Source organism: Salmo trutta, chromosome 30 (genome assembly GCF_901001165.1).
Source record: "Salmo trutta chromosome 30, fSalTru1.1, whole genome shotgun sequence".
In the NCBI taxonomy this organism is placed as follows: domain Eukaryota; kingdom Metazoa; phylum Chordata; class Actinopteri; order Salmoniformes; family Salmonidae; genus Salmo; species Salmo trutta.
Window position 1 is genome coordinate 43926138 of NC_042986.1, and position 26848 is coordinate 43952985.

General features: G+C 47.9%; 1 protein-coding gene across 1 annotated transcript in view; it reads right to left on the minus strand.

The window, feature by feature from the left end:
* LOC115168735 (RNA-binding protein 10) overlaps positions 1-21792 on the minus strand; it is a gene marked incomplete at its 3' end in the record, with an annotated part of 33708 nt that extends 11916 nt beyond the window's left edge. The window contains 9 exon segments of the mRNA XM_029724276.1: positions 1411-1584; positions 2543-2603; positions 2691-2777; positions 10238-10311; positions 13627-13702; positions 13802-13984; positions 18834-19386; positions 19494-19577; positions 21627-21792. Coding sequence (XP_029580136.1) covers positions 1411-1584; positions 2543-2603; positions 2691-2777; positions 10238-10311; positions 13627-13702; positions 13802-13984; positions 18834-19386; positions 19494-19510 — 1225 coding nt within the window.
* Positions 21793-26848: the final 5056 nt, after the last annotated feature.

Below are 26848 nucleotides of genomic sequence, written 5' to 3' on the forward strand. Positions count from 1 at the left end.
TTGCTGGCCCAGGATTATAGGCTTGAGGTGGCTTCATTGATCACGCAGGTCCGCCAGCCTACGTAAGAAACTGGTGAAAACGCAATGTTTACCTTTTCTACGCCGGTGGCTGGATGGCTTTTGCGCTTGTCGTTTGTCGTTATCCGACTGGCCAGTGTTGCCCAGGGGAGCCATCTCCTACCTCTCCTCCCGTGTCTGACAGCGGAGTCGAAGGAGCACAGCAAGAGGAGCATGGCAATCAACGATGGTCGCATGTCACGAGCCGTGGAAGCCGAAGACAGCGGCTTCCCTCAAAGCAGACTGCACTCCCAACGAGAGGCCCGGAGCGGATACAAACAACGAATAGTTTCGCTGCCCTGGAGCCTGGTCTTCCTGCACCTTCATCCCTGGGGGTACCTGCGGCTGCAGTGCCTACTCCTTCCCCTACGATTTCAGTCCCTGCTCTGGATCGAGTGGGGCTTCTCCATCTGTCGGAGGCCTTCCTGCAGGAACTAATGGGGATTCATAATAAACCCCAGGAAGAGTAGCTGCTGCCTTGGCAGGAACTAATGGGGATCCATAATAAACCCCAGGAAGAGTAGCTGCTGCCTTGTCAGGAACTAATGGGGATCCATAATAAACCCCAGGAAGAGTAGCCGCTGCCTTGGCAGGAACTAATGGGGATCCATAACAAACCCCAGGAAGAGTAGCCGCTGCCTTGGCAGGAACTAATGGGGATCCATAATAAACCCCAGGAAGAGTAGCTGCTGCCTTGGCAGGAACTAATGGGGATCCATAATAAACCCCAGGAAGAGTAGCTGCTGCCTTGGCAGGAACTAATGGGGATCCATTATAAATACAAATCCATCCTAAGTTTTCTCCTAACACAGCCGTTAAACTCTGTAACTGTTTTAAAGTCACCATTGGCCTCATGGTGAAATCCCTGAGCGGTTTCCTTCTTCTCCGGCAACTGAGTTAGAAAGGACACCTACATCTTTGTAATATTTTTTTATTTAACCCTTATTTTACCAATTAAGTTGACTGAGAACATATTCTCTTTTACAGCAACGAACTGGGGAATAGTTACAAGGGAGAGGAGGAGGATGAATGAGCCAATTGTAAGCTTTGCAGTTACTGGGTGTATTGATACAGCATCCAAAGTGTAATTAATAACTTCACCAGCTCAAAGGGATATTCAAATGTCTGTTTTTTTATTTATTTATACCCATATACTAATAGGTACCCTTCTTTGCGAGGCATTGGAAAACCTCCCTGATCTTAATTCCACTTTGACATTATGTGCGTAGGCCAGTGACACAAAATGTAAATGTATTTCACTTGCTTTGTAAAACATATATACGTTTCCCATGCCGATAATATGAATTGATTTAATAAATATATTGAGAGTAAAAGATAGAGAGTTAGACTCACTGTCGTTGGCCACCTCAGGCTGTTGTGTGTCAGTTGCCATGGCGTTGGTGAGGGCAGTAGAGGTGGCAGCAGCAGGCTGGTAAAGGGCAGGGAGGGGCAATAAGCCCTGAGCACCATCCTTCTGATGCCCCCCCAGGGGTAACTCCCTGAGCTGGGGCAGTTTCAGCTCTGCCTCTGGAGGTAAGACACAGAGTGAGATATCTGCCTGGGAGGCAGCCCATTGGGTGGGGGCCATTTTACAACAATTCTATTGGTTCAATTTCACTCAATCAAATCAAGCCAAATCAAGCCCACACAGCAAATTCTCCAAATCAACACCGACAGTGTTACATTTAACACCGGTCCAGTGTCTATACGGGTCCACACTTTTCAGCAGAAATATTACACGTTTTCGGTGCGGCCTTCTGGACACCCCTGCTTTTCAGTGTTAAATTAACACACTGCTTAGTGTAAAACCTTGTTTTAGAATGCCTTGCCTTTTGAGTGAATTGTAAAGTTACCAGCCAAGACTGTATTTGTTAGTGACAGAGACATGGTTATCACAGACATCCATTTTGACTCCTGTGGCCTTCACCAAGTTAGATCCTAAGCGGAAAAATATAAAAATCTAACTTTATTCGTAAATTAAAAAACAAATAAAAAATAGAACAATTAAAAAATAATAACACAACTTTTGGCCCCCCTGTCGCCAACGCCTGGCCTAAAGGACTGGAACACCCATTTCAGTAACGGGTGAAACATGTCCAAGTAACAGATTTAATTCATTTTGATTTTTTTATTTCAGTAGCATAAGATTGATTAATAAATGTACATGCAAAAACATAGATATTGAAAAAAAAATATATATATTTTTAAAAAATCAACCTGCAATAGAGCATGCTGGGAAATATGATAATGATGGGCGTGGTTTTGGTTCAACACTGGTTATTAACAACAACTCTGGGGTTGTTTTACACCGATTGAGTGTTCATTTAACACCTGAATCAACACTAGAACTGTTACACTAGGTAACACTGGACAATTTGCTGTGCATTTCCGTATTTTAAATGATTTTAAGAAGTATTTAAACCCAGGCCTGTTTTAAACTAACCCCAGCTGTGTGTAATTTAGCTGAACTACAATATATATTTACCTGATTTGGGAACACCACACTTGAAGCACTTCTCTCTCCTCTTGAAGTTCTGAACCCCACACTGTTAGAACAGCAACAGAGATGGTCAGTACCAAGCTACACACACACACAAACCAAACCACGCATGCACGTGGGGAGGACCTTTTACCTTGTTACAGAGCCAGTCCTCGTTGGCCCGTGGTTTAGGTTCACTGTAGTGCATAGACACCCTCTGGTCTAGGACAGACAGAACCATCTGAGAGAGAGGAAGGAGAAAAAGAGAGAGAAGGGGGGGAGAGAGGGATGGAGAGAGAAAGAAAGAGAGAGACAGGGGGTGGGGAACAAAGATTGATTATTATAGATAGGTGGGTGACATGCTAGAGAGAGAGGACCCAACTCACAAGATTAAGGCAGAGAGAGAGAGAGAGAGAGAGAAAGAAGAATTGAGGTCAAAAGAAAGAGGACAAGAGAGAAATGTAACCTTCAGCTCGAAGGAAATTGGGACGGATGGAAAACTGTGTGAATGTAGACCGGCCTCCCTGCGTTAGCCAGCCTGACAAGGGGGGACCCTGGTCTCAGCGTTAGCCAGCCTGACAAGGGGGGACCCTGGTCCCAGCGTTAGCCAGCCTGACAAGGGGGGACCCTGGTCTCAGCGTTAGCCAGCCTGACAAGGGGGGACCCTGGTCTCAGCGTTAGCCAGCCTGACAAGGGGGGACCCTGGTCTCAGCGTTAGCCAGCCTGACAAGGGGGGACCCTGGTCCCAGCGTTAGCCAGCCTGACAAGGGGGGACCCTGGTCCCAGCGTTAGCCAGCCTGACAAGGGGGGACCCTGGTCCCAGCGTTAGCCAGCCTGACAAGGGGACCCTGGTCCCAGCGTTAGCCAGCCTGACAAGGGGACCCTGGTCCCAGCGTTAGCCAGCCTGACAAGGGGGGACCCTGGTCCCAGCGTTAGCCAGCCTGACAAGGGGACCCTGGTCTCAGCCTTTAGCCAGCCTGACAAGGGGACCCTGGTCCCAGCGTTAGCCAGCCTGACAAGGGGACCCTGGTCCCAGCGTTAGCCAGCCTGACAAGGGGGGACCCTGGTCTCAGCGTTGGCCAGCCTGACAAGGGGGGACCCTGGTCTCAGCGTTAGCCAGCCTGACAAGGGGGGACCCTGGTCTCAGCGTTAGCCAGCCTGACAAGGGGGGACCCTGGTCCCAGCGTTAGCCAGCCTGACAAGGGGGGACCCTGGTCCCAGCGTTAGCCAGCCTGACAAGGGGGGACCCTGGTCCCAGCGTTAGCCAGCCTGACAAGGGGACCCTGGTCCCAGCGTTAGCCAGCCTGACAAGGGGACCCTGGTCCCAGCGTTAGCCAGCCTGACAAGGGGGGACCCTGGTCCCAGCGTTAGCCAGCCTGACAAGGGGACCCTGGTCCCAGCGTTAGCCAGCCTGACAAGGGGGGACCCTGGTCTCAGCGTTAGCCAGCCTGACAAGGGGACCCTGGTCCCAGCGTTAGCCAGCCTGACAAGGGGGGACCCTGGTCCCAGCGTTAGCCAGCCTGACAAGGGGACCCTGGTCCCAGCGTTAGCCAGCCTGACAAGGGGACCCTGGTCCCAGCCTTTAGCCAGCCTGACAAGGGGACCCTGGTCTCAGCCTTTAGCCAGCCTGACAAGGGGACCCTGGTCCCAGCGTTAGCCAGCCTGACAAGGGGACCCTGGTCCCAGCGTTAGCCAGCCTGACAAGGGGACCCTGGTCCCAGCGTTAGCCAGCCTGACAAGGGGACCCTGGTCTCAGCCTTTAGCCAGCCTGACAAGGGGACCCTGGTCTCAGCCTTTAGCCAGCCTGACAAGGGGGGACCCTGGTCCCAGCGTTAGCCAGCCTGACAAGGGGACCCTGGTCCCAGCCTTTAGCCAGCCTGACAAGGGGGGACCCTGGTCCCAGCGTTAGCCAGCCTGACAAGGGGACCCTGGTCCCAGCGTTAGCCAGCCTGACAAGGGGACCCTGGTCTCAGCCTTTAGCCAGCCTGACAAGGGGACCCTGGTCCCAGCGTTAGCAGCAGGTCATCATGTCATAATGTGCTTAGTAGTCCATTGTTTCTCTTCATGTCATCCAGTTATAGAAGGGAAGACACCCATGGCTCCACCTCTCCTGAACCCCCCCCCCACATTCACACCCCCCCCCTCCCCCAGAGAGAAGGATGGAGCGAGGGGGAAAGAGCGAGGGGGGAAAGAGAGAGGGATAGAGCGAGGGGGGATAGAGAGAAGGATGGAGCGAGGGGGGAAAAAGAGAGAGGGATAGAGCGAGGGGGGATAGAGAGAAGGATGGAGCGAGGGGGGATAGAGCGAGGGATAGAGCGAGGGGGGAAAGAGAGAGGGATAGAGCGAGGGGGGATAGAGCGAGAGGGAAAGAGCGAGGGGGGAAAGAGAGAGGGATAGAGCGAGGGGGGAAAGAGAGAGGGAAAGAGCGAGGGGGGGAAGAGAGAGGGATAGAACGAGGGGGGGAAGAGAGAGGGATAGAGAGAGGGGGGGAAGAGAGAGGGATAGAGTGAGGGGGGAAGAGAGAGGGATAGAGAGAGGGATAGAACGAGGGGGGGAAGAGAGAGGGATAGAGAGAGGGGGGGAAGAGAGAGGGATAGAGCGAGGGGGGAAAGAGAGAGGGATAGAGTGAGGGGGGAAGAGAGAGGGATAGAGAGAGGGATAGAACGAGGGGGGAAAGAGAGAGGGATAGAGCGAGGGGGAAGAGAGAGGGATAGAGCGAGGGGGGAAGAGAGAGGGATAGAGCGAGGGGGAAAGAGAGAGGGATAGAGCGAGGGGGGAAAGAGAGAGGGATAGAGCGAGGGGGGAAGAGAGAGGGATAGAGCGAGGGGGAAAGAGAGAGGGATAGAGCGAGGGGGGGAAGAGAGAGGGATAGAGCGAGGGGGGAAGAGAGAGGGATAGAGCGAGGGGGGAGAGAGAGGGATAGAGCGAGGGGGGAGTAGAGAGAGGGATAGAGTGAGGGGGGAAGAGAGAGGGATAGAGCGAGGGGGGGGGAGAGAGGGATAGAGAGAGGGATAGAGCGAGGGGCGAAGAGAGAGGGATAGAGAGAGGGATAGAGCGAGGGGGGATAGAGAGAAGGATAGAGCGAGGGGGGGAAGAGAGAGGGATAGAGCGAGGGGGGAAGAGAGAGGGATAGAGCAAGGGGGGGAAGAGAGAGGGATAGAGCGAGGGGGGAGTAGAGAGAGGGATAGAGTGAGGGGGGAAGAGAGAGGGATAGAGAGAGGGGGGGAAGAGAGAGGGATAGAGCGAGGGATAGAGCGAGGGGGGGAAGAGAGAGGGATAGAGCGAGGGGGGGAAGAGAGAGGGATAGAGAGAGGGATAGAGCGAGGGGGGATAGAGCGAGGGATAGAGCGAGGGGGGGAAGAGAGAGGGATAGAGCGAGGGGGGGATAGAGCGAGGGATAGAGCGAGGGGGGATAGAGCGAGGGGGGAAGAGAGAGGGGAAAGAGCGAGGGGGGGAAGAGAGAGGGATAGAACGAGGGGGGAAAGAGAGAGGGATAGAGCGAGGGGGGGAAGAGAGAGGGATAGAGCGAGGGGGGGAAGAGAGAGGGATAGAGCGAGGGGGCGGGAGAGAGAGGGGATAGAGCGAGGGGGGAAGAGAGAGGGATAGAGCGAGGGGGGAAGAGAGAGGGATAGAGCGAGGGGGGAAGAGAGAGGGATAGAGAGAGGGATAGAGCGAGGGGGGAAAGAGAGAGGGATAGAGAGAGGGATAGAGAGAGGGGGGGGAAGAGAGAGGGATAGAGCGAGGGGGGGAAGAGAGAGGGATAGAGCGAGGGGGGAAGAGAGAGGGAAAGAGCGAGGGGGGAAGAGAGAGGGATAGAGCAAGGGGGGAAGAGAGAGGGAAGGAGGGAAAGAGAGCGAGGGGGGAAGAGAGAGGGATAGAGCGAGGGGGAAGGAGAGAGGGATAGAGCGAGGGGGAAAGAGAGAGGGATAGAGCGAGGGGGGAAAGAGAGAGGGATAGAGCGAGGGGGGGGTAAGAGAGAGGGATAGAGCGAGGGATAGAAAGAGAGAGGGATAGAGAGAGGGGTGGAAAGAGAGAGGGATAGAGAGAGGGGGAAAGAGAGAGAGATAGAGAGAGGGATAGAAAGAGAGAGGGATAGAAAGAGAGAGGGATAGAGCGAGGGGGGGAAGAGAGAGGGATAGAGAGAGGGATAGAAAGAGAGAGGGATAGAGAGAGGGATAGAGCGAGGGGGGGAAGAGAGAGGGATAGAGCGAGGGGGGAAGAGAGAGGGATAGAGCGAGGGGGGGAAGAGAGAGGGATAGAGCGAGGGGGGGAAGAGAGAGGGATAGAGCGAGGGGGGAAAGAGAGAGGGATAGAGCGAGGGGGAAAGAGAGAGGGATAGAGCGAGGGGGGGAAGAGAGAGGGATAGAGTGAGGGGTGGAAAGAGAGAGGGATAGAGAGAGGGATAGAGCGAGGGGGGGAAGAGAGAGGGATAGAGCGAGGGGGGAAAGAGAGAGGGATAGAGCGAGGGGGGGAAGAGAGAAGGATAGAGCGAGGGGGGAAGAGAGAGGGATAGAACGAGTGGCGTAGGGTTTTGAAGTCCTCTGAAAGAAGTTAAAAAAGAGAGCGAGGAGACAGTGGAAAGGGTCTGATGTGCATTGGTGTGTCAGTTATACCACACCAGCATCAGTTATACCACACCAGCATCAGTTATACCACACCAGCATCAGTTATACCACAGACCACACCAGCATCAGTTATACCACAGACCACACCAGCATCAGTTATACCACACCAGCATCAGTTATACCACAGACCACATCAGTTATACCACAGAACACATCAGCATCAGTTATACCACAGACCACATCAGTTATACCACAGACCACATCAGCATCAGTTATACCACAGACCACATCAGCATCAGTTATACCACAGACCACACCAGCATCAGTTATACCACATCAGCATCAGTTATACCACAGACCACACCAGCATCAGTTATACCACAGACCACATCAGTTATACCACAGACCACACCAGCATCAGTTATACCACAGACCACATCAGTTATACCACAGACCACATCAGCATCAGTTATACCACATCAGCATCAGTTATACCACAGACCACATCAGCATCAGTTATACTACAGACCACACCAGCATCAGTTATACTACAGACCACACCAGCATCAGTTATACCACATCAGCATCAGTTATACCACAGACCACACCAGCATCAGTTATACCACAGACCACATCAGTTATACCACAGACCACATCAGCATCAGTTTTTACCACAGACCACATCAGCATCAGTTATACCACAGACCACATCAGCATCAGTTATACCACAGACCACACCAGCATCAGTTATACCACAGACCACATCAGCATCAGTTTTTCCACAGACCACACCAGCATCAGTTATACCACATCAGCATCAGCATCAGTTATACCACAGACCACATCAGCATCAGTTATACTACAGACCACACCAGTTATACCACAGACGACATCAGCATCAGTTATACCACAGACCACATCAGTTATTCCACAGATCACACCAGCATCAGTTATACCAGACCACATCAGCATCAGTTATTCCACAGACCACATCAGCATCAGTTATACCACAGACCACATCAGCATCAGGTATACCACATCAGCATCAGTTATACAACACCAGCATCAGTTATACCACATCAGCATCAGTTATACCACACCAGCATCAGTTATACCACAGACCACACCAGCATCAGTTATACCACAGACCACATCAGCATCAGTTATACTACAGACCACACCAGTTATACCACAGACCACATCAGCATCAGTTATACCACAGACCACATCAGTTATACCACAGACCACATCAGCATCAGTTATACCACAGACCACATCAGCATCAGTTATACTACAGACCACACCAGTTATACCACAGACCACATCAGCATCAGTTATACCACAGACCACATCAGCATCAGTTATACCACATCAGCATCAGTTATACCACACCAGCATCAGTTATACCACAGACCACATCAGTTATACCACAGAACACATCAGCATCAGTTATACCACAGACCACATCAGTTATACCACAGACCACATCAGCATCAGTTATACCACAGACCACATCAGCATCAGTTATACCACAGACCACACCAGCATCAGTTATACCACATCAGCATCAGTTATACCACAGACCACACCAGCATCAGTTATACCACAGACCACATCAGCATCAGTTATACCACATCAGCATCAGTTATACCACAGACCATATCAGCATCAGTTATACTACAGACCACACCAGCATCAGTTATACTACAGACCACACCAGCATCAGTTATACCACATCAGCATCAGTTATACCACAGACCACACCAGCATCAGTTATACCACAGACCACATCAGCATCAGTTTTTACCACAAACCACATCAGCATCAGTTATACCACAGACCACATCAGCATCAGTTATACCACTGACCACACCAGCATCAGTTATACCACAGACCACATCAGCATCAGTTTTTCCACAGACCACACCAGCATCAGTTATACCACATCAGCATCAGTTAAACCACAGACCACACCAGCATCAGTTATACCACAGACCACATCAGCATCAGTTATACCACAGACCACATCAGCATCAGTTATACTACAGACCACACCAGTTATACCACAGACCACATCAGCATCAGTTATACCACAGACCACATCAGTTATTCCACAGATCACACCAGCATCAGTTATACCAGACCACATCAGCATCAGTTATTCCACAGACCACATCAGCATCAGTTATACCACACCAGCATCAGTTATACCACAGACCACACCAGCATCAGTTATACCACAGACCACATCAGCATCAGTTATACTACAGACCACACCAGTTATACCACAGACCACATCAGCATCACTTATACCACAGACCACATCAGTTATACCACAGACCACATCAGCATCAGTTATACCACAGACCACATCAGCATCAGTTATACTACAGACCACACCAGTTATACCACAGACCACATCAGCATCAGTTATACCACAGACCACACCAGCATCAGTTATACCACAGACCACATCAGCATCAGTTATACCACATCAGCATCAGTTATACCACATCAGCATCAGTTATACCACACCAGCATCAGTTATACCACACCAGCATCAGTTATACCACAGACCACACCAGCATCAGTTATACCACACCAGCGTTATACCACAGACCACACCAGCATCAGTTATACCACATCAGCATCAGTTATACCACATCAGCATCAGTTATACCACATCAGCATCAGTTATACCACACCAGCATCAGTTATACCACATCAGCATCAGTTATACCACAGAACACATCAGCATCAGTTATACCACACCAGCATCAGTTATACCACAGACCACATCAGCATCAGTTATACCACATCAGCATCAGTTATACCACAGACCACATCAGTTATACCACAGACCACATCAGCATCAGTTATACCACAGACCACATCAGCATCAGTTATACCACAGACCACACCAGCATCAGTTATACCACATCAGCATCAGTTATACCACAGACCACATCAGCATCAGTTATACCACAGACCACACCAGCATCAGTTATACCACATCAGCATCAGTTATACCACAGACCACATCAGTTATACCACAGACATTAATCAGCATCAGAAAACACAGGTGTGTGTGTGTCTCAGTGTGTGTGTGTGTGTGTGTGTGTGTGTGTAGAGTGACCTGATTGGTCTCCATCCAGCGGCAGGCCTCCTGTATGTGATTAAACTCCACGAAGGCGAATCCACGGCTCTGACCTGGTCACCACGCCAACCAGCCAGCGCCATGGCAACCCAACAACAACAACAACATAACAACGCAGTGTCGGGTTAGTGCTTTAGAGAGAGGAGAGAGAAGAGGAGAGAAGAGAGAGAGGGGGAGAGAGAGAGGGGAGAGAGAGGAGGGAGAGGGGGGAGAGAGAGGAGAGAGAGAGAGGAGAGAGGAGGGAGAGGGGGGAGAGAGAGGGGGGAGAGAGAAGAGGAGAGAAGAGAGAGAGGGTGAGAGAGGGGAAAGAGAGGAGGGAGAGGGGGGAGAGAGGGGAGAGAGGGAGAGGGGAGAGAGAGGGGAGAGAGAGAGGAGGGAGAGAGGAGGGAGAGGGGGGGAGAGAGGAGAGAGAGAGAGAGAGGAGAGAGGAGGGAGAGGGGGGAGAGAGAGGGGGGAGAGAGAAGAGGAGAAGAGAGAGAGGGTGAGAGTGGGGAGAGAGAGGAGGGAGAGGGGGGAGAGGGGGGGGAGAGGAGGGAGAGGGGAGAGAGGAGGGAGAGGGGGGAGAGGGGGGAGAGAGGGGAGAGAGAGAGGAGGGAGAGAGGAGGGAGAGGGGGGAGAGAGAGGGGGGAGAGAGAAGAGGAGAGAAGAGAGAGAGGGTGAGAGGGGAGAGAGAGGAGGGAGAGAGGGGAGAGAGGAGGGAGGAGGGAGAGGGGGGAGAGAGGGGAGAGAGAGAGGAGGGGGAGAGGAGGGAGGAGTGAGAGGAGGGAGAGAGGGGAGAGAGAGGGGAGAGAGAGGAGGGAGGAGTGAGAGGAGAGAGAGAGGAGGGAGGAGTGAGAGGAGAGAGAGAGGAGGGAGGAGTGAGAGGAGAGAGAGAGAGAGGGGAGAGAGAGGGGAGAGAGAGGAGAGAGGAGGGAGAGGAGGGAGAGAGGAGGGAGAGGAGATAGGAGTGAGAGGCGAGAGAGAGGAGGGAGAGAGGAGGGAGAGAAAGCGAGAGGAGGGAGAGGAGAGAGAGACGAGGGAGAGGAGAGAGAGAGACGAGGGAGAGGAGGGAGAGAGACGAGGGAGAGAGAAAGCGAGAGGAGGGAGAGGAGAGAGAGACGAGGGAGAGGAGGGAGAGGAGGGAGAGAGAAAGCGAGAGGAGGGAGAGGATGGAGAGAAAGCGAGAGGAGGGAGAGGAGAGAGAGGAGGGAGAGGAGGGAGAGAGAAAGCGAGAGGAGGGAGAGGGTGTGTTTTATCCCTAATAGACCCTTACAGGGGAGCTACTGCCATTGTTGTGTTGCTGCTACACTGGACAGGTAACTATTACCTGGTGTAAGGTATTTATGTACTATTACCTGGTGTGAGGTATTTATGTAGTATTACCTGGTGTGAGATCTATATACTATTACCTGGTGTGAGGTATTTATGTAGTATTACCTGGTGTGAGGTATTTATATACTATTACCTGGTATTTATGTAGTATTACCTGGTGTGAGGTATTTATGTACTATTACCTGGTGTGAGATCTATATACTATTACCTGGTGTGAGGTATTTATGTACTATTACCTGGTGAGGTATTTATGTAGTATTACCTGGTGTGAGGTATTTATGTACTATTACCTGGTGTGAGGTATTTATGTACTATTACCTGGTGTGAGGTATTTATGTACTATTACCTGGTGTGAGGTATTTATGTAGTATTACCTGGTGTGAGATCTATGTACTATTACCTGGTGTGAGGTATTTATGTAGTATTACCTGGTGTGAGGTATTTATGTACTATTACCTGGTGTGAGGTATTTATGTACTATTACCTGGTGTGAGGTATTTATGTACTATTACCTGGTGAGGTATTTATGTACTATTACCTGGTGTGAGGTATTTATGTAGTATTACCTGGTGTGAGGTATTTATGTAGTATTACCTGGTGTGAGGTATTTATGTACTATTACCTGGTGTGAGGTATTTATGTAGTATTACCTGGTGTGAGGTATTTATGTACTATTACCTGGTGTGAGGTATTTATGTACTATTACCTGGTGTGAGGTATTTATGTAGTATTACCTGGTGTGAGGTATTTATGTACTATTACCTGGTGTGAGGTATTTATGTACTATTACCTGGTGAGGTATTTATGTACTATTACCTGGTGTGAGGTATTTATGTAGTATTACCTGGTGTGAGGTATTTATGTAGTATTACCTGGTGTGAGGTATTTATGCACTATTACCTGGTGTGAGGTATTTATGTACTATTACCTGGTGTGAGGTATTTATGTACTATTACCTGGTGAGGTATTTATGTACTATTACCTGGTGAGGTATTTATGTACTATTACCTGGTGTGAGGTATTTATGTAGTATTACCTGGTGTGAGGTATTTATGTAGTATTACCTGGTGTGAGGTATTTATGTACTATTACCTGGTGTGAGGTATTTATGCACTATTACCTGCCAGCCCCCAATGTCCCTGCAAGCCCCCAATGTCCCTGCCAGCCCCCAAGGAACCTGCCAGCCCCCAATGTCCCTGCCAGCCCCAACGAACCTGCCAGCCCCCAACGAACCTGCCAGCCCCCAATGTCCCTGCCAGCCCCCAATGTCCCTGCCAGCCCCCAAGGAACCTGCCAGCCCCCAAGGAACCTGCCAGCCCCCAATGTCCCTGCCAGCCCAACGAACCTGCCAGCCCCCAACGAACCTGCCAGCCCCCAATGAACCTGCCAGCCCCCAATGAACCTGCCAGCCCCCAATGAACCTGCCAGCCCCCAATGTCCCTGCCAGCCCCCAATGTCCCTGCCAGCCCCCAATGAACCTGCCAGCCCCCAATGTCCCTGCCAGCCCCCAATGAACCTGCCAGCCCCCAATGTCTTAGGCAATTGTGTGGATTCAATATGAGCGGCGGATAAGTTAGTGGTTGATTTGGGATTGGGCAAGAGAGAGGTAGAAATAGATGTGGCCACTTCACTTTGAGTCTGATCTCTAAACTCAGAGGAACAAACACACATCAGCTCCTCTATGCTTTGAGGTGGAAGAGAACAACAGTGGAATATGTCATATTTGGCAGTGAACGGAGAATTGAGGGGGATGGAGGAGAAAGAGTGGTCAGCCAGTCAGAGCAATGAAATAAAAGGGCAGAGAGAGAGAGAGAGGAAGGAGAGGAGAGAGAGAGAGGAGAGAGAGAGAGAGAGAGAGAGAGAGAGAGAAGGAAGGAGAGAGAGAGGAAGGAGAGAGAGAGGAAGGAGAGAGAGAGGAAGGAGAAAGAGAGGAAGGAGAGAGAGAGGAAGGAGAGAGAGAGGAAGGAGTGAGGAAGGAAGGAGAGAGAGAGAATAGGGGAAAGAAGAGAGGAGAAAGAGGGGAAGAGAGAGAGACGAGATCAGTATGTCAGTCTCACCTGAAGACTTGTTTGTCATCAGGCGAATCATAACCTCTGTTGTGTCAATCCCCTGGTCCTGAAGCTGGGCACGGATCTACACACACACACACACACACACACACACACACACACACACACACCTCAATGATAGCACACATAAACCACATTTCATCATTTGGACACACACACACACCTCGTTGGCAGTAGCATTGGGTGGCAGCATGCGTAACATGATGATGTTGGAAGGTCTCTGGTTGTAGTCCAGGAGGTCTGGTCTGTAGTCCATCTGAACCGGGTGCTCTATACAGGAAGAGGAGGAGGATGAGCTGGGATCTGGACCCCCACGGTCCTCACCGGGACAACCCATGGAGAAACCCTATGGAGATAGAAGTACCACAGTCATAGGTTACTTCTACTACAGTCACTACTACCTGGCTGGTAATATTACCATATAACCAACGGTTAGTTACTAAAAATAAAAAAACAGACATCCCTTATTTACATAATTATTCAGACCCTTTGCGATGAGACTCTGTTAACGGAATGTTATATCTTAATGATAATAATTAGCAATCAATAAGCCTTGACTAATCCCCAGGGTTTGTAAGACACTGGGTTTAAGAATAATTAGGCAAGGACTCAGCTTTTCTGCAAAAGGTTCATGCGGCTTTATTCATGAGAACGTTCTGGAGGTCCAAATAACAAAACATCATTATATATACCAGGCTCCTCATTTACGCACACTCCTCCACACACAAACCGTAGTTAACCTACGCACATACATACACACAAATATTAGATGTATGTTTCACTCCCCGGATTTCTCACAACCGTTAATCACTATCCAGCGCTGCCCGTTCCTTTCCCCCGAGATTAGAGAAACCTTGGAGGTAACTCCCCGGTTTTCTCCAAAGTCTCTCCATGTTTCTAAGTCAGGTAAAACAGAAGTCTACTGTTTTCTTATCTCCCTGCTACTAAAACACCCCTGCTTAAAAACACACACACATTTTGTCCCGGCCTTCTACTAGACCTTATGGGACTAACCATTCAGTACATTAATTATTCATTATCCATAACTACTAATTAATAATGGATTATTATTTAATTTACCTTTATTAGATAATTATTTTATCAGACTCTAAATGGAGCTCAGGTGCATCCTGTTTCCATTGATCATCCTTGAGATGTTTCTACAACTTGATTGGAGTCCACCTGTGGTAAATTCAATTGATTGGACATGATTTGGAAAGGCACACACCTGTCTATATAAGGTCCCACAGTTGACAGTGCATGTCAGAGCGAAAACCAAGACATGAGGTTGAAGGAATTGTCCGTAGAGCTCCGAGACAGGATTGTGTCGAGGCACAGATCTGGGGAAGGGTACCAAAACATTTCTGCAGCATTGAAGGTCCCCAAGAACACAGTGGCCTCCATCATTCTTAAATGGAAGAAGTTTGGAACCACCAAGACTCTTCCTAGAGCTGGCTGCCCGGCCAAACTGAGCAATCGAGGGAGAAGGGCCTTGGTCAGGGAGGTGACCAAGAACACGATGGTCACTCTGACAGAGTTCTAGAGTTCCTCTGTGGAGATGGGAGAACCTTCCAGAAGTACAACCATCTCTACAGCACTCCACCAATCCGGCCTTTACAGTAGTGGCCAGACAGAAGCCACTCCTCAGTAAAAGGCACATGACAGCCCGCTTGGTGTTTGCCAAAAGGCATCTAAATGACTCTCAGACCATGAGAAACAAGATTCTCTGGTCTGATGAAACCAAGATTGAAATATTTGGCCTGAATGCCAAGCATCACGTCTGGAGGAAACCTGGCACCATCCCTACGGTGAAGCATGGTGGTGGCAACATCATAGTGTGGGGATGTTTTTCAGCGGCAGGGACTTAGAGACAAGTCAAGACTGAGGGAAAGATGAACGGAGCAAAGTACAGAGAGATCCTTGATGAAAACCTGCTCCAGAGTGCTCAGAACCTCAGATTGGGACGAAACTTCACCTTCCTTCTACAGCAAACAATGACATTCTAAACGATTCTGTGCTTCCAACTTTGTGGCAACAGTTTGGGGGAAGGCCCTTTCCTGTTTCAACATGACAATGCCACCGTGCACAAAGCGAGGTCCATACAGAACTGGTTTGTCAAGATCGGTGTGGAAGAACTTGACTGGCCTGCACAGACCCCTGGTGTCAACCCCATCAAAAACCTTTGGCGTGAATTGGAATGCAGAACAGCGAGCCAGGCCTAATCGCCCAACATCAGTGCCCGACCTCACTAATGCTCTTGTGGCTGAATGGAAGGAAGTCCCCCGCAGCAATGTTCCAACATCTAGTAGAAAGCCTTACCAGAAGAGCGGAGGCTGTTATAGCAGCAAAGAGGGGACCAACTCCATATTAATGCCGATGATTTTGGAATGAGATGTTCGACAAGCAGGTGTCCACATACTTCTGGTCATGTAGTATATATATTTATATATATGCAACGGTCTTTTAAAAGTTGCTAGCTCTCGTCTAAATTCTCAAACTATATACACACACACACACACACACACACACTAAGTGTACAAATCATTAGGAACACCCATTTTTCCCATGACAGACTGACCAGGTGAATATGGTAGTAGGTACCAGGTGCACCGGTTTGTGTTAAGAACTGCAACGCTGCTGGCGTTTTCACACTCAACAGTTTTCCCATGTATACCAAGAACGGTCCACCACCCAAAGGACATCCAGCCAACTTGACAAAACTGTGTGAAGCATTGGAGTCAACATGGGACCAGCATTCCTGTGGAACGCTTTCGACACCTTGTAGAGTCCATGCCTCCAACAAATTGATGCTGTTCTGAGGACAAACGGGATACAAGTCCATATTAGGAAGGTGTTCCTACTGTTTTGGTCCACTCAGTGTATATACTGTATATTAACAGCTGACTGAAGTACCAGTCTCTTTAGGTAACATTCTACTCCGTGTAATATGCCAAAGACATTTACATTTTAGTCATTTAGCAGACGCTCTTATCCAGAGCGACTTTCAGTAGTGAATGCATACATTTCATACATTTTTTTCTTTTTCTTTTCCGTACTGGTCCCCCGTGGGAATCGAACCCACAACCCTGGCGTTGCAAACACCATGCTCTACCATCTGTGCCACACGGGACCAAGAGACACTGGCCTTCCTACCATCTTCAAATTAGGAACATTCTATCATTAATGAGCTTGAGGAGAACAGATGATTTGATACTGATTCAATAACCCTCACTGCTATCCACCAATCACAATGATTATGCAAATATTGAAACTCTCCACAAAAACACATTGGCAAAGAGTTTCTAAACCCCCAGAGGGGCAACATCACAACACTTCCAATAACGCTTGCGAAAACAAACCAAGCAGAGCAGGTCGGGGGGTTTGGAACATGTTATTAATCCAACCTCGTGAAAAAGTGGCAAATCGACACGTCTTCATTTTCATTTAAAAAAAAAACTTTATATGGAAGGAGCGCCTTTGATTTTGACGGCCTGCGCATGCTCAGTTCTGCGTGACACGACCATTAGACCCGACGATGTGTTCCTGCGCATGCGCTTAGCCAGTCAACGTCGCCGTGACATCATCTACGAGCGTCGGTATCCGGTTGCTATGCAACGGTCTTTTAAAAAGTTGCTAGCTCTCGTCTAAATTCTCAAACTAAATACATAACGCAATTCCAACCACAAAAACAGTCTTAGCTTTGATTTTAAGCCTCTAAAAATTCAACATATTGCCTAGATAACAGCTAAAATGTTTGTTTTTGACTTTGTTATACTTCTATTTTCTGGGCGCCACATGTTGTCATGAAACATATTAATGTTATTTCCAACAAACAATGAGCAACTTCGCTGTATATCCAGCTGCATATTGAACGTTTAGGGGCGAGTAAGTAAATTCTCTCTGTCTATCTACTCTGATTTCAGAGCACTCTCTAACTGATGAATTTACGAACCCTCAAAACCCGTTGAATATGGCCGGTGTCAGTAAACATCGGCAAAAAAAAGCTTAATTAAATTGTTGCCAGCAGCACAGTTAGTCACCAACGCTCTGGGTGACATGAAAACAGCCTAACCAGCTCTGCTAGGGCGAGTAAAATGGTCAGAGTGAGCTGTTCTCTCAATTATGTCTGGAAGTAGCTAACATGCTAGCTAACTTTCCCCAGTTAGCTTGGGTGCTTGACTGCCGTTGTGAGGTCAGACACTCGGATCAACCCTACTCCTCGGCCAGAGTGTGCTCTGAATTTACAAAACGGACAATCTGACAACGCTCTGAATTTACAAAACGGACAATCTGACAACGCTCTGAATTTACAAAACGGACAATCTGACAACACTCAATTTACAAAACGGACAATCTGACAACGCTCTGAATTTACAATCTGACAACGCTCTGAATTTACAAAACGGACAATCTGACAACGCTCTGAATTTACAAAACGGACAGAGCGCACTCTCGAACACACCTTAGATTGCCGAATGGTACCCAGACTAGAGGAGAAGGTTCAAGGAGAGGAACGTTAGCTAAAGAGACCGGTACCCAGACTAGAGGAGAAGGTTCAAGGAGAGAAACATTAGCTACATTGACTGGTACCCCTGACTAGACTGAAGACTGGACGGCCAGGCATTCATGCAGTCAAGTCTGTTTCTGCTGTAACACAAACTCTTAACAACGTGATGAAACTTTGTTGCTCCTTGCTGAAACAAGAAACAAGTCTTCGGTTGCATAGGCAAGGCTCCCCCACAATGCAGTAGCAGACATAGAAATAGAATGAATAGAACAGAATTGAAACCTCTAACCCTGTCAATTTGACTGGTAAACTCATGGGTACACTCGCAATAGCTGACTGGTTTTTATTTTTTTATGTAACCTTTATTTAACTAGGCAAGTTTGGCCTACCCTGGCCAAACCCTAACGACGCTGGGCCAATTGTGTGCCGCCCTTCACAACACTACTACTGATACTAGCTACTACAATCAATAGTACTATTTCTACAGTAGTACCATCAACACTACTACTACTACTACTGCAGTAAAAACAATTTCTTCCACTACCATAAAAAAATAAAAAATGAAGACAGTGGAAGCAAACACACAAATTTGCTTTAGAAAATGTCCTTATCTTGTATTCTGTCTATTATATATGGTTGAGTATCCTAAAATACACGTCCCCCTGCATCCGTGGATTTAGCTGCCCACCTTTCTCTTCCCTAGTCCTCCTCCTCTGGGGAACCTCTTCTCCTCCCCTGGTCCTCTTATCACGGTGTTGTAATCCTCCTGTCCTCCACCTTCCATCCTCCCCCAGTCTCCCTCTCTCTCCCCTGGGTGAGAGGTGTGGTTATCTGGGTATCTCCCTCTTCCCCCGGCCTCGGACCCAGGCCTGAAGCTCTGGAAGTCTCTCCTGTATTGCTCTCCTTCGCTCTCCTCTCTCTGTAGCCTGGGCAGGGCTACCTCTGGCTGGACCAGGGATCGAGGGGGGCAGGATGATAGTAACCCTTTACCCACACGACCCGGACCGCCCCCCTCCCCTCTACCCCCACGCCTCTGACGGAACCCCGGCCGGTTGTCGTGGAGACGGCCCGGGGTCGCGAACTCCCGGACGCACGCCAGTCGGTCGGCTTGGTCCCCGTGGCCGGAGGCAGCTCTGAAGTCATATCCTGTCCCCGGCTCCTCCTCTTCCTGTCCGTAGCCACGGTAGTCCATGTAGCGGTAGTCGTGGTCGGAAGAGCTGTTGCAGTCTCCCCGACCCACCCTTCAGTTAGAGGGAAGAGAGGGAGAGATGGTGAGACAGAGAGAAGGGGGGGCTTAAAGTATAGAAGAGACTACAGTAGAAACTCAGAGAGATAGAAGTGAACTTACCTTCTGTCATAGTGCATACCGGCCCACTGACTGACTGTTCGCTCTCCTCCTCCTCCTCTTCTACAGTCGCAGCATTTCCACACTCTGAAACGCACAAAAGTCATACAGAACATTGAGTATGAAAACTGACAGATAGGTAGGTCACTGTGTAAAACTGTACCTAGCTACAGGGCCTAGCCCTAGGCATTTTGATAGGCCAGCTACAGTACCGGCAGTGAATGAGACCAATAGCCAAATCAAATCTAATTTTATTGGTAGCGTACACAGATTTGCAGATGTTATGGCAGGTGCAGCAAAACGCTTGTGTTTCTAGCTCCAACAGTAATATCTAATGCTTGTGTTTATAGCTCCAACAGTACAGTAATACCTAATGCTTGTGTTTCTAGCTCCAACAGTAATATCTAATGCTTGTGTTTCTAGCTCCAACAGTACAGTAATACCTAATGCTGGTGTTTCTAGCTCCAACAGTACAGTAATATCTAATGCTTGTGTTTCTAGCTCCAACAGTAATATCTAATGCTTGTGTTTATAGCTCCAACAGTACAGTAATACCTAATGCTTGTGTTTCTAGCTCCAACAGTACAGTAATATCTAATGCTTGTGTTTCTAGCTCCAACAGTAATACCTAATGCTTGTGTTTCTAGCTCCAACAGTAATACCTAATGCTTGTGTTTCTAGCTCCAACAGTACAGTAATACCTAATGCTTGTGTTTCTAGCTCCAACAGTACAGTAATACCTAATGCTTGTGTTTCTAGCTCCAACAGTACAGTAATACCTAATGCTGGTGTGTCTAGCTCCAACAGTACAGTAATATATAATGCTTGTGTTTCTAGCTCCAACAGTAATATCTAATGCTTGTGTTTATAGCTCCAACAGTACAGTAATATCTAATGCTTGTGTTTCTAGCTCCAACAGTACAGTAATACCTAATGCTGGTGTTTCTAGCTCCAACAGTACAGTAATATATAATGCTTGTGTTTCTAGCTCCAACAGTACAGTAATATCCGTAATTGCCTGTAGGACCTGCCACATACGTCTCATGTCTGAGCTGCTAAATTGCGACTCCACTTTGTCCCTATACCGACATTTTACTTGTTTGATTGCCTTGCGGAGGGAATAACTACACTGTCTATATTCGGGCATAATCCCAAGTCATCTTTCCATGTTTAAATGCGGTGGTTTCAGTTTTGCGTGAATGCCGCCAGTTATCCACGGTTAGCGACTGTAGAAAACAGCCTCTGGCTATAGGTTACAGCAGGCCTAGAGTCAGAGAGAGACCATACGTCCCTTAAGGGACCTAAAATTACTAAAAGTTGAATAGAGTATGATTCTAAATATTAGGCCTCTTTAGACAGCAAGTGATAGCGATCAGCCACAAACAAGACAGTCGTTCAACACTGGCCAGAGAGACACTAGCCAGACAGTCAACCTGAACCTAGCTATTGTCCAGCTACCTGCGGTTGGCTACCAGGCCGGTTTATTTAGGATAATGCGCTGTTAAAACAGACTACTGCTGTTAATGCTGTTCCTGGTGTATACGATGTTTCTATTTAGGTCACTGCTCCTCGAGTGGTATAGATAAGTAATCATCTGTCACTACAGTACAGTACTGGGCAGGCATACATTTCTATCCACTGCATAGACCTTGAATGACTCACTCTCTCTACCTTAGCCCAAGGTGGTGTGAGAGATATACAGTACTGGTATTTATGTCGTACTACTATCGTAATATTTTTTTAACGGACCATTTTACAGTTCCACTGAGTTGTCTGTTATTATCTCTAGAGTAGGGGATGGGCAACTCCAGTCCAGAGAGTCGCGATGGACCGCCAGTAATATCGACCCACCGGCACCGAGGAATAATACCGTTTCTAGACGACTGATAGTCCCGACACACGAAACCACAACTGATTGAACAGTACACTGATACACATAATACATTTTTAAACTGCAGCTAAATAGCTGGGATTACTTCCAAACATAATACAGAAAGTATTATTTAGTCACGGTTAGCTAGCTGATAGTGCGGTGAAGTTAGTGAGCTAATGTAAACACGACGAGCTCTTAGGGCCAGCCTTTATTAACAGTTGAAAAGAAACTCGACATTATTGTACAAATTATAAATATCTTACCTTCCTCGAGTTCAAGTAAAATAAAATTAAAATGTTTTTGGTGTAATGATATTGATCTAGCTAGTTACATTTGCAGGTTTGTACTGAGAGATTGAGTTAGCTAGCTAGCTAGCTAGTTCGGTTCCTAAAAAAAGAAAATGGCTACGTTTAGTGTTTAGGCGGATGTTAGGCGGATGTTGATAGTTGATTCGACTATCCGATTGGTTTACACCGCGCCGACGTAACTTTCTCCGGGAATATGATTGGACGGCTGTTGAATTGAGGTCATTAGAACTACTGTCATCGAATAGCAGGACAGGACAGAATGTCTATATATTAATATAATGATGATAAATCTGGGGGAAAAACTATGTTAAGAGTCTGCCTGTTTGACTGTGCTATGCTGCTTTTATCTTTTAAATGTCTCCACTGCTACTATTACATTTGCAAGTCCTAGAATATATTACATTGTACTTTGTATTACAATACAATATATTACATGCATATTACAATGTATTGAATTACATTCCTACTCACAAATCAGTAGGGCTGGGTTCCCCAACTGGCTGCCGAATTTGGTCTGCTGTGATTTTAGTTGGCCCCCTAAGTTTTCTGAACATCATTTTTTAGAGGGGGGCATATTGTACAGTAGTGTAAAAACACCAGCAATTTTTGGAAATCTGTTCCAAAGTATTCACATGCATAATAGAGAGATATATGTGATCGTATATAAATGTAAGCAAGGTTTGAAATTATGTTTTAGTCTAATATATCTGTTTGGGCTTTAGGTGAAATTGCAGTCTACAAATTATTTGTTATTATGTTCTGGCCCCCTGACCATCCATTAAAATATATATATAATCGGTCCGTGGCTGAATCTAGCTGATGATCCCTGAAGTAGGGGCTCCTTTAACTGGTTAGAAAATACTGTTGCACACCACAACATAAAACAGGTAAAAGCCATTGAATCATCCCACTGTACTGAAACAAACCAACACATCACATTCAAGACTGAGAAATAAATTACAATCAAGCCTGAATACCCTAAAAAAATAACTTTATTTTGAAAAGCCTTCAAAAGAAATCCACAAATGTCTTATAGTACAAATATTTAATAGATCGTGGTCCCAACCCCACACCAAGTAAACCAGTGTTCAATAGATCGTGGTCCCAACCCCACACCAAGTAAACCAGTGTTTAATAGATCGTGGTCCCAACCCCACACCAAGTAAACCAGTGTTTAATAGATCGTGGTCCCAACCCCACACCAAGTAAACCAGTGTTTAATAGATCGTGGTCCCAACCCCACACCAAGTAAACCAGTGTTTAATAGATCGTGGTCCCAACCCCACACCAAGTAAACCAGTGTTTAATAGATCGTGGTCCCAACCCCACACCAAGTAAACCAGTGTTTAATAGATCGTGGTCCCAACCCCACACCAAGTAAACCAGTGTTTAATAGATTGTGGTCCCAACCCCACACCAAGTAAACCAGTGTTTAATAGATCGTGGTCCCAACCCCACACCAAGTAAACCAGTGTTTAATAGATCGTGGTCCCAACCCCACACCAAGTAAACCAGTGTTTAATAGATCGTGGTCCCAACCCCACACCAAGTAAACCAGTGTTTAATAGATCGTGGTCCCAACCCCACACCAAGTAAACCAGTGTTTAATAGATCGTGGTCCCAACCCCACACCAAGTAAACCAGTGTTTAATAGATCGTGGTCCCAACCCCACACCAAGTAAACCAGTGTTTAATAGATCGTGGTCCCAACCCCACACCAAGTAAACCAGTGTTTAATAGATCGTGGTCCCAACCCCACACCAAGTAAACCAGTGTTCAATAGATCGTGGTCCCAACCCCACACCAAGTAAACCAGTGTTCAATAGATGGTGGTCCCAACCCCACACCAAGTAAACCAGTGTTTAATAGATGGTGGTCCCAACCCCACACCAAGTAAACCAGTGTTCAATAGATCGTGGTCCCAACCCCACACCAAGTAAACCAGTGTTCAATAGATCGTGGTCCCAACCCCACACCAAGTAAACCAGTGTTCAATAGATCGTGGTCCCAACCCCACACCAAGTAAACCAGTGTTCAATAGATCGTGGTCCCAACCCCACACCAAGTAAACCAGTGTTCAATAGATCGTGGTCCCAACCCCACACCAAGTAAACCAGTGTTCAATAGATCGTGGTCCCAACCCCACACCAAGTAAACCAGTGTTCAATAGATCGTGGTCCCAACCCCACACCAAGTAAACCAGTGTTCAATAGATCGTGGTCCCAACCCCACACCAAGTAAACCAGTGTTCAATAGATCGTGGTCCCAACCCCACACCAAGTAAACCAGTGTTCAATAGATCGTGGTCCCAACCCCACACCAAGTAAACCAGTGTTCAATAGATCGTGGTCCCAACCCCACACCAAGTAAACCAGTGTTCTAATAGATCGTGGTCCCAACCCCCACACCAAGTAAACCAGTGTTTAATAGATCGTGGTCCCAACCCCACACCAAGTAAACCAGTGTTTAATAGATCGTGGTCCCAACCCCACACCAAGTAAACCAGTGTTTAATAGATCGTGGTCCCAACCCCACACCAAGTAAACCAGTGTTTAATAGATCGTGGTCCCAACCCCACACCAAGTAAACCAGTGTTAATAGATCGTGGTCCCAACCCCACACCAAGTAACCAGTGTTTAATAGATCGTGGTCCCAACCCCACACCAAGTAAACCAGTGTTTAATAGATCGTGGTCCCAACCCCACACCAAGTAAACCAGTGTTTAATAGATCGTGGTCCCAACCCCACACCAAGGTAAACAGTGTTCATAGATCGTGGTCCCAACCCCACACCAAGTAAACCAGTGTTCAATAGATCGTGGTCCCAACCCCACACCAAGTAAACCAGTGTTCAATAGATCGTGGTCCCAACCCCACACCAAGTAAACCAGTGTTTAATAGATCGTGGTCCCAACCCCACACCAAGTAAACCAGTGTTCAATAGATCGTGGTCCCAAACCCACACCAAGTAAACCAGTGTTCATAGATCGTGGTCCCAACCCCACACCAAGTAAACCAGTGTTCAATAGATCGTGGTCCCAACCCCACACCAAGTAAACCAGTGTTCAATAGATCGTGGTCCCAACCCCCACACCAAGTAAACCAGTGTTCAATAGATCGTGGTCCCAACCCACACCAAGTAACCAGTGTTTAATAGATCGTGGTCCCAACCCCACACCAAGTAAACCAGTGTTCAATAGATCGTGGTCCCAACCCCACACCAAGTAAACCAGTGTTCAATAGATCGTGGTCCCAACCCCACACAAGTAAACCAGTGTTAATAGATCGTGGTCCCAACCCCACACCAAGTAAACCAGTGTTTAATAGATCGTGGTCCCAACCCCACACCAAGTAAACCAGTGTTCAATAGATCGTGGTCCCAACCCCACACCAAGTAAACCAGTGTTTAATAGATCGTGGTCCCAACCCCACACCAAGTAAACCAGTGTTCAATAGATCGTGGTCCCAACCCCACACCAAGTAAACCAGTGTTTAATAGATCGTGGTCCCAACCCCACACCAAGTAAACCAGTGTTTAATAGATCGTGGTCCCAACCCCACACCAAGTAAACCAGTGTTCAATAGATCGTGGTCCCAACCCCACACCAAGTAAACCAGTGTTTAATAGATCGTGGTCCCAACCCCACACCAAGTAAACCAGTGTTTAATAGATTGTGGTCCCAACCCCACACCAAGTAAACCAGTGTTTAATAGATCGTGGTCCCAACCCCACACCAAGTAAACCAGTGTTTAATAGATCGTGGTCCCAACCCCACACCAAGTAAACCAGTGTTCAATAGATCGTGGTCCCAACCCCACACCAAGTAAACCAGTGTTTAATAGATCGTGGTCCCAACCCCACACCAAGTAAACCAGTGTTCAATAGATCGTGGTCCCAACCCCACACCAAGTAAACCAGTGTTTAATAGATCGTGGTCCCAACCCCACACCAAGTAAACCAGTGTTTAATAGATCGTGGTCCCAACCCCACACCAAGTAAACCAGTGTTTAATAGATCGTGGTCCCAACCCCACACCAAGTAAACCAGTGTTTAATAGATCGTGGTCCCAACCCCACACCAAGTAAACCAGTGTTCAATAGATCGTGGTCCCAACCCCACACCAAGTAAACCAGTGTTCAATAGATCGTGGTCCCAACCCCACACCAAGTAAACCAGTGTTTAATAGATCGTGGTCCCAACCCCACACCAAGTAAACCAGTGTTTAATAGATCGTGGTCCCAACCCCACACCAAGTAAACCAGTGTTTAATAGATCGTGGTCCCAACCCCACACCAAGTAAACCAGTGTTCAATAGATCGTGGTCCCAACCCCACACCAAGTAAACCAGTGTTCAATAGATCGTGGTCCCAACCCCACACCAAGTAAACCAGTGTTCAATAGATCGTGGTCCCAACCCCACACCAAGTAAACCAGTGTTAATAGATCGTGGTCCCAACCCCACACCAAGTAAACCAGTGTTTAATAGATCGTGGTCCCAACCCCACACCAAGTAAACCAGTGTTTAATAGATCGTGGTCCCAACCCCACACCAAGTAAACCAGTGTTTAATAGATCGTGGTCCCAACCCCACACCAAGTAAACCAGTGTTTAATAGATCGTGGTCCCAACCCCACACCAAGTAAACCAGTGTTTAATAGATCGTGGTCCCAACCCCACACCAAGTAAACCAGTGTTTAATAGATCGTGGTCCCAACCCCACACCAAGTAAACCAGTGTTTAATAGATCGTGGTCCCAACCCCACACCAAGTAAACCAGTGTTTAATAGATCGTGGTCCCAACCCCACACCAAGTAAACCAGTGTTCAATAGATCGTGGTCCCAACCCCACACCAAGTAAACCAGTGTTCAATAGATCGTGGTCCCAACCCCACACCAAGTAAACCAGTGTTTAATAGATCGTGGTCCCAACCCCACACCAAGTAAACCAGTGTTTAATAGATCGTGGTCCCAACCCCACACCAAGTAAACCAGTGTTAATAGATCGTGGTCCCAACCCCACACCAAGTAAACCAGTGTTCAATAGATCGTGGTCCCAACCCCACACCAAGTAAACCAGTGTTCAATAGATCGTGGTCCCAACCCCACACCAAGTAAACCAGTGTTCAATAGATCGTGGTCCCAACCCCACACCAAGTAAACCAGGTTTCAATAGATCG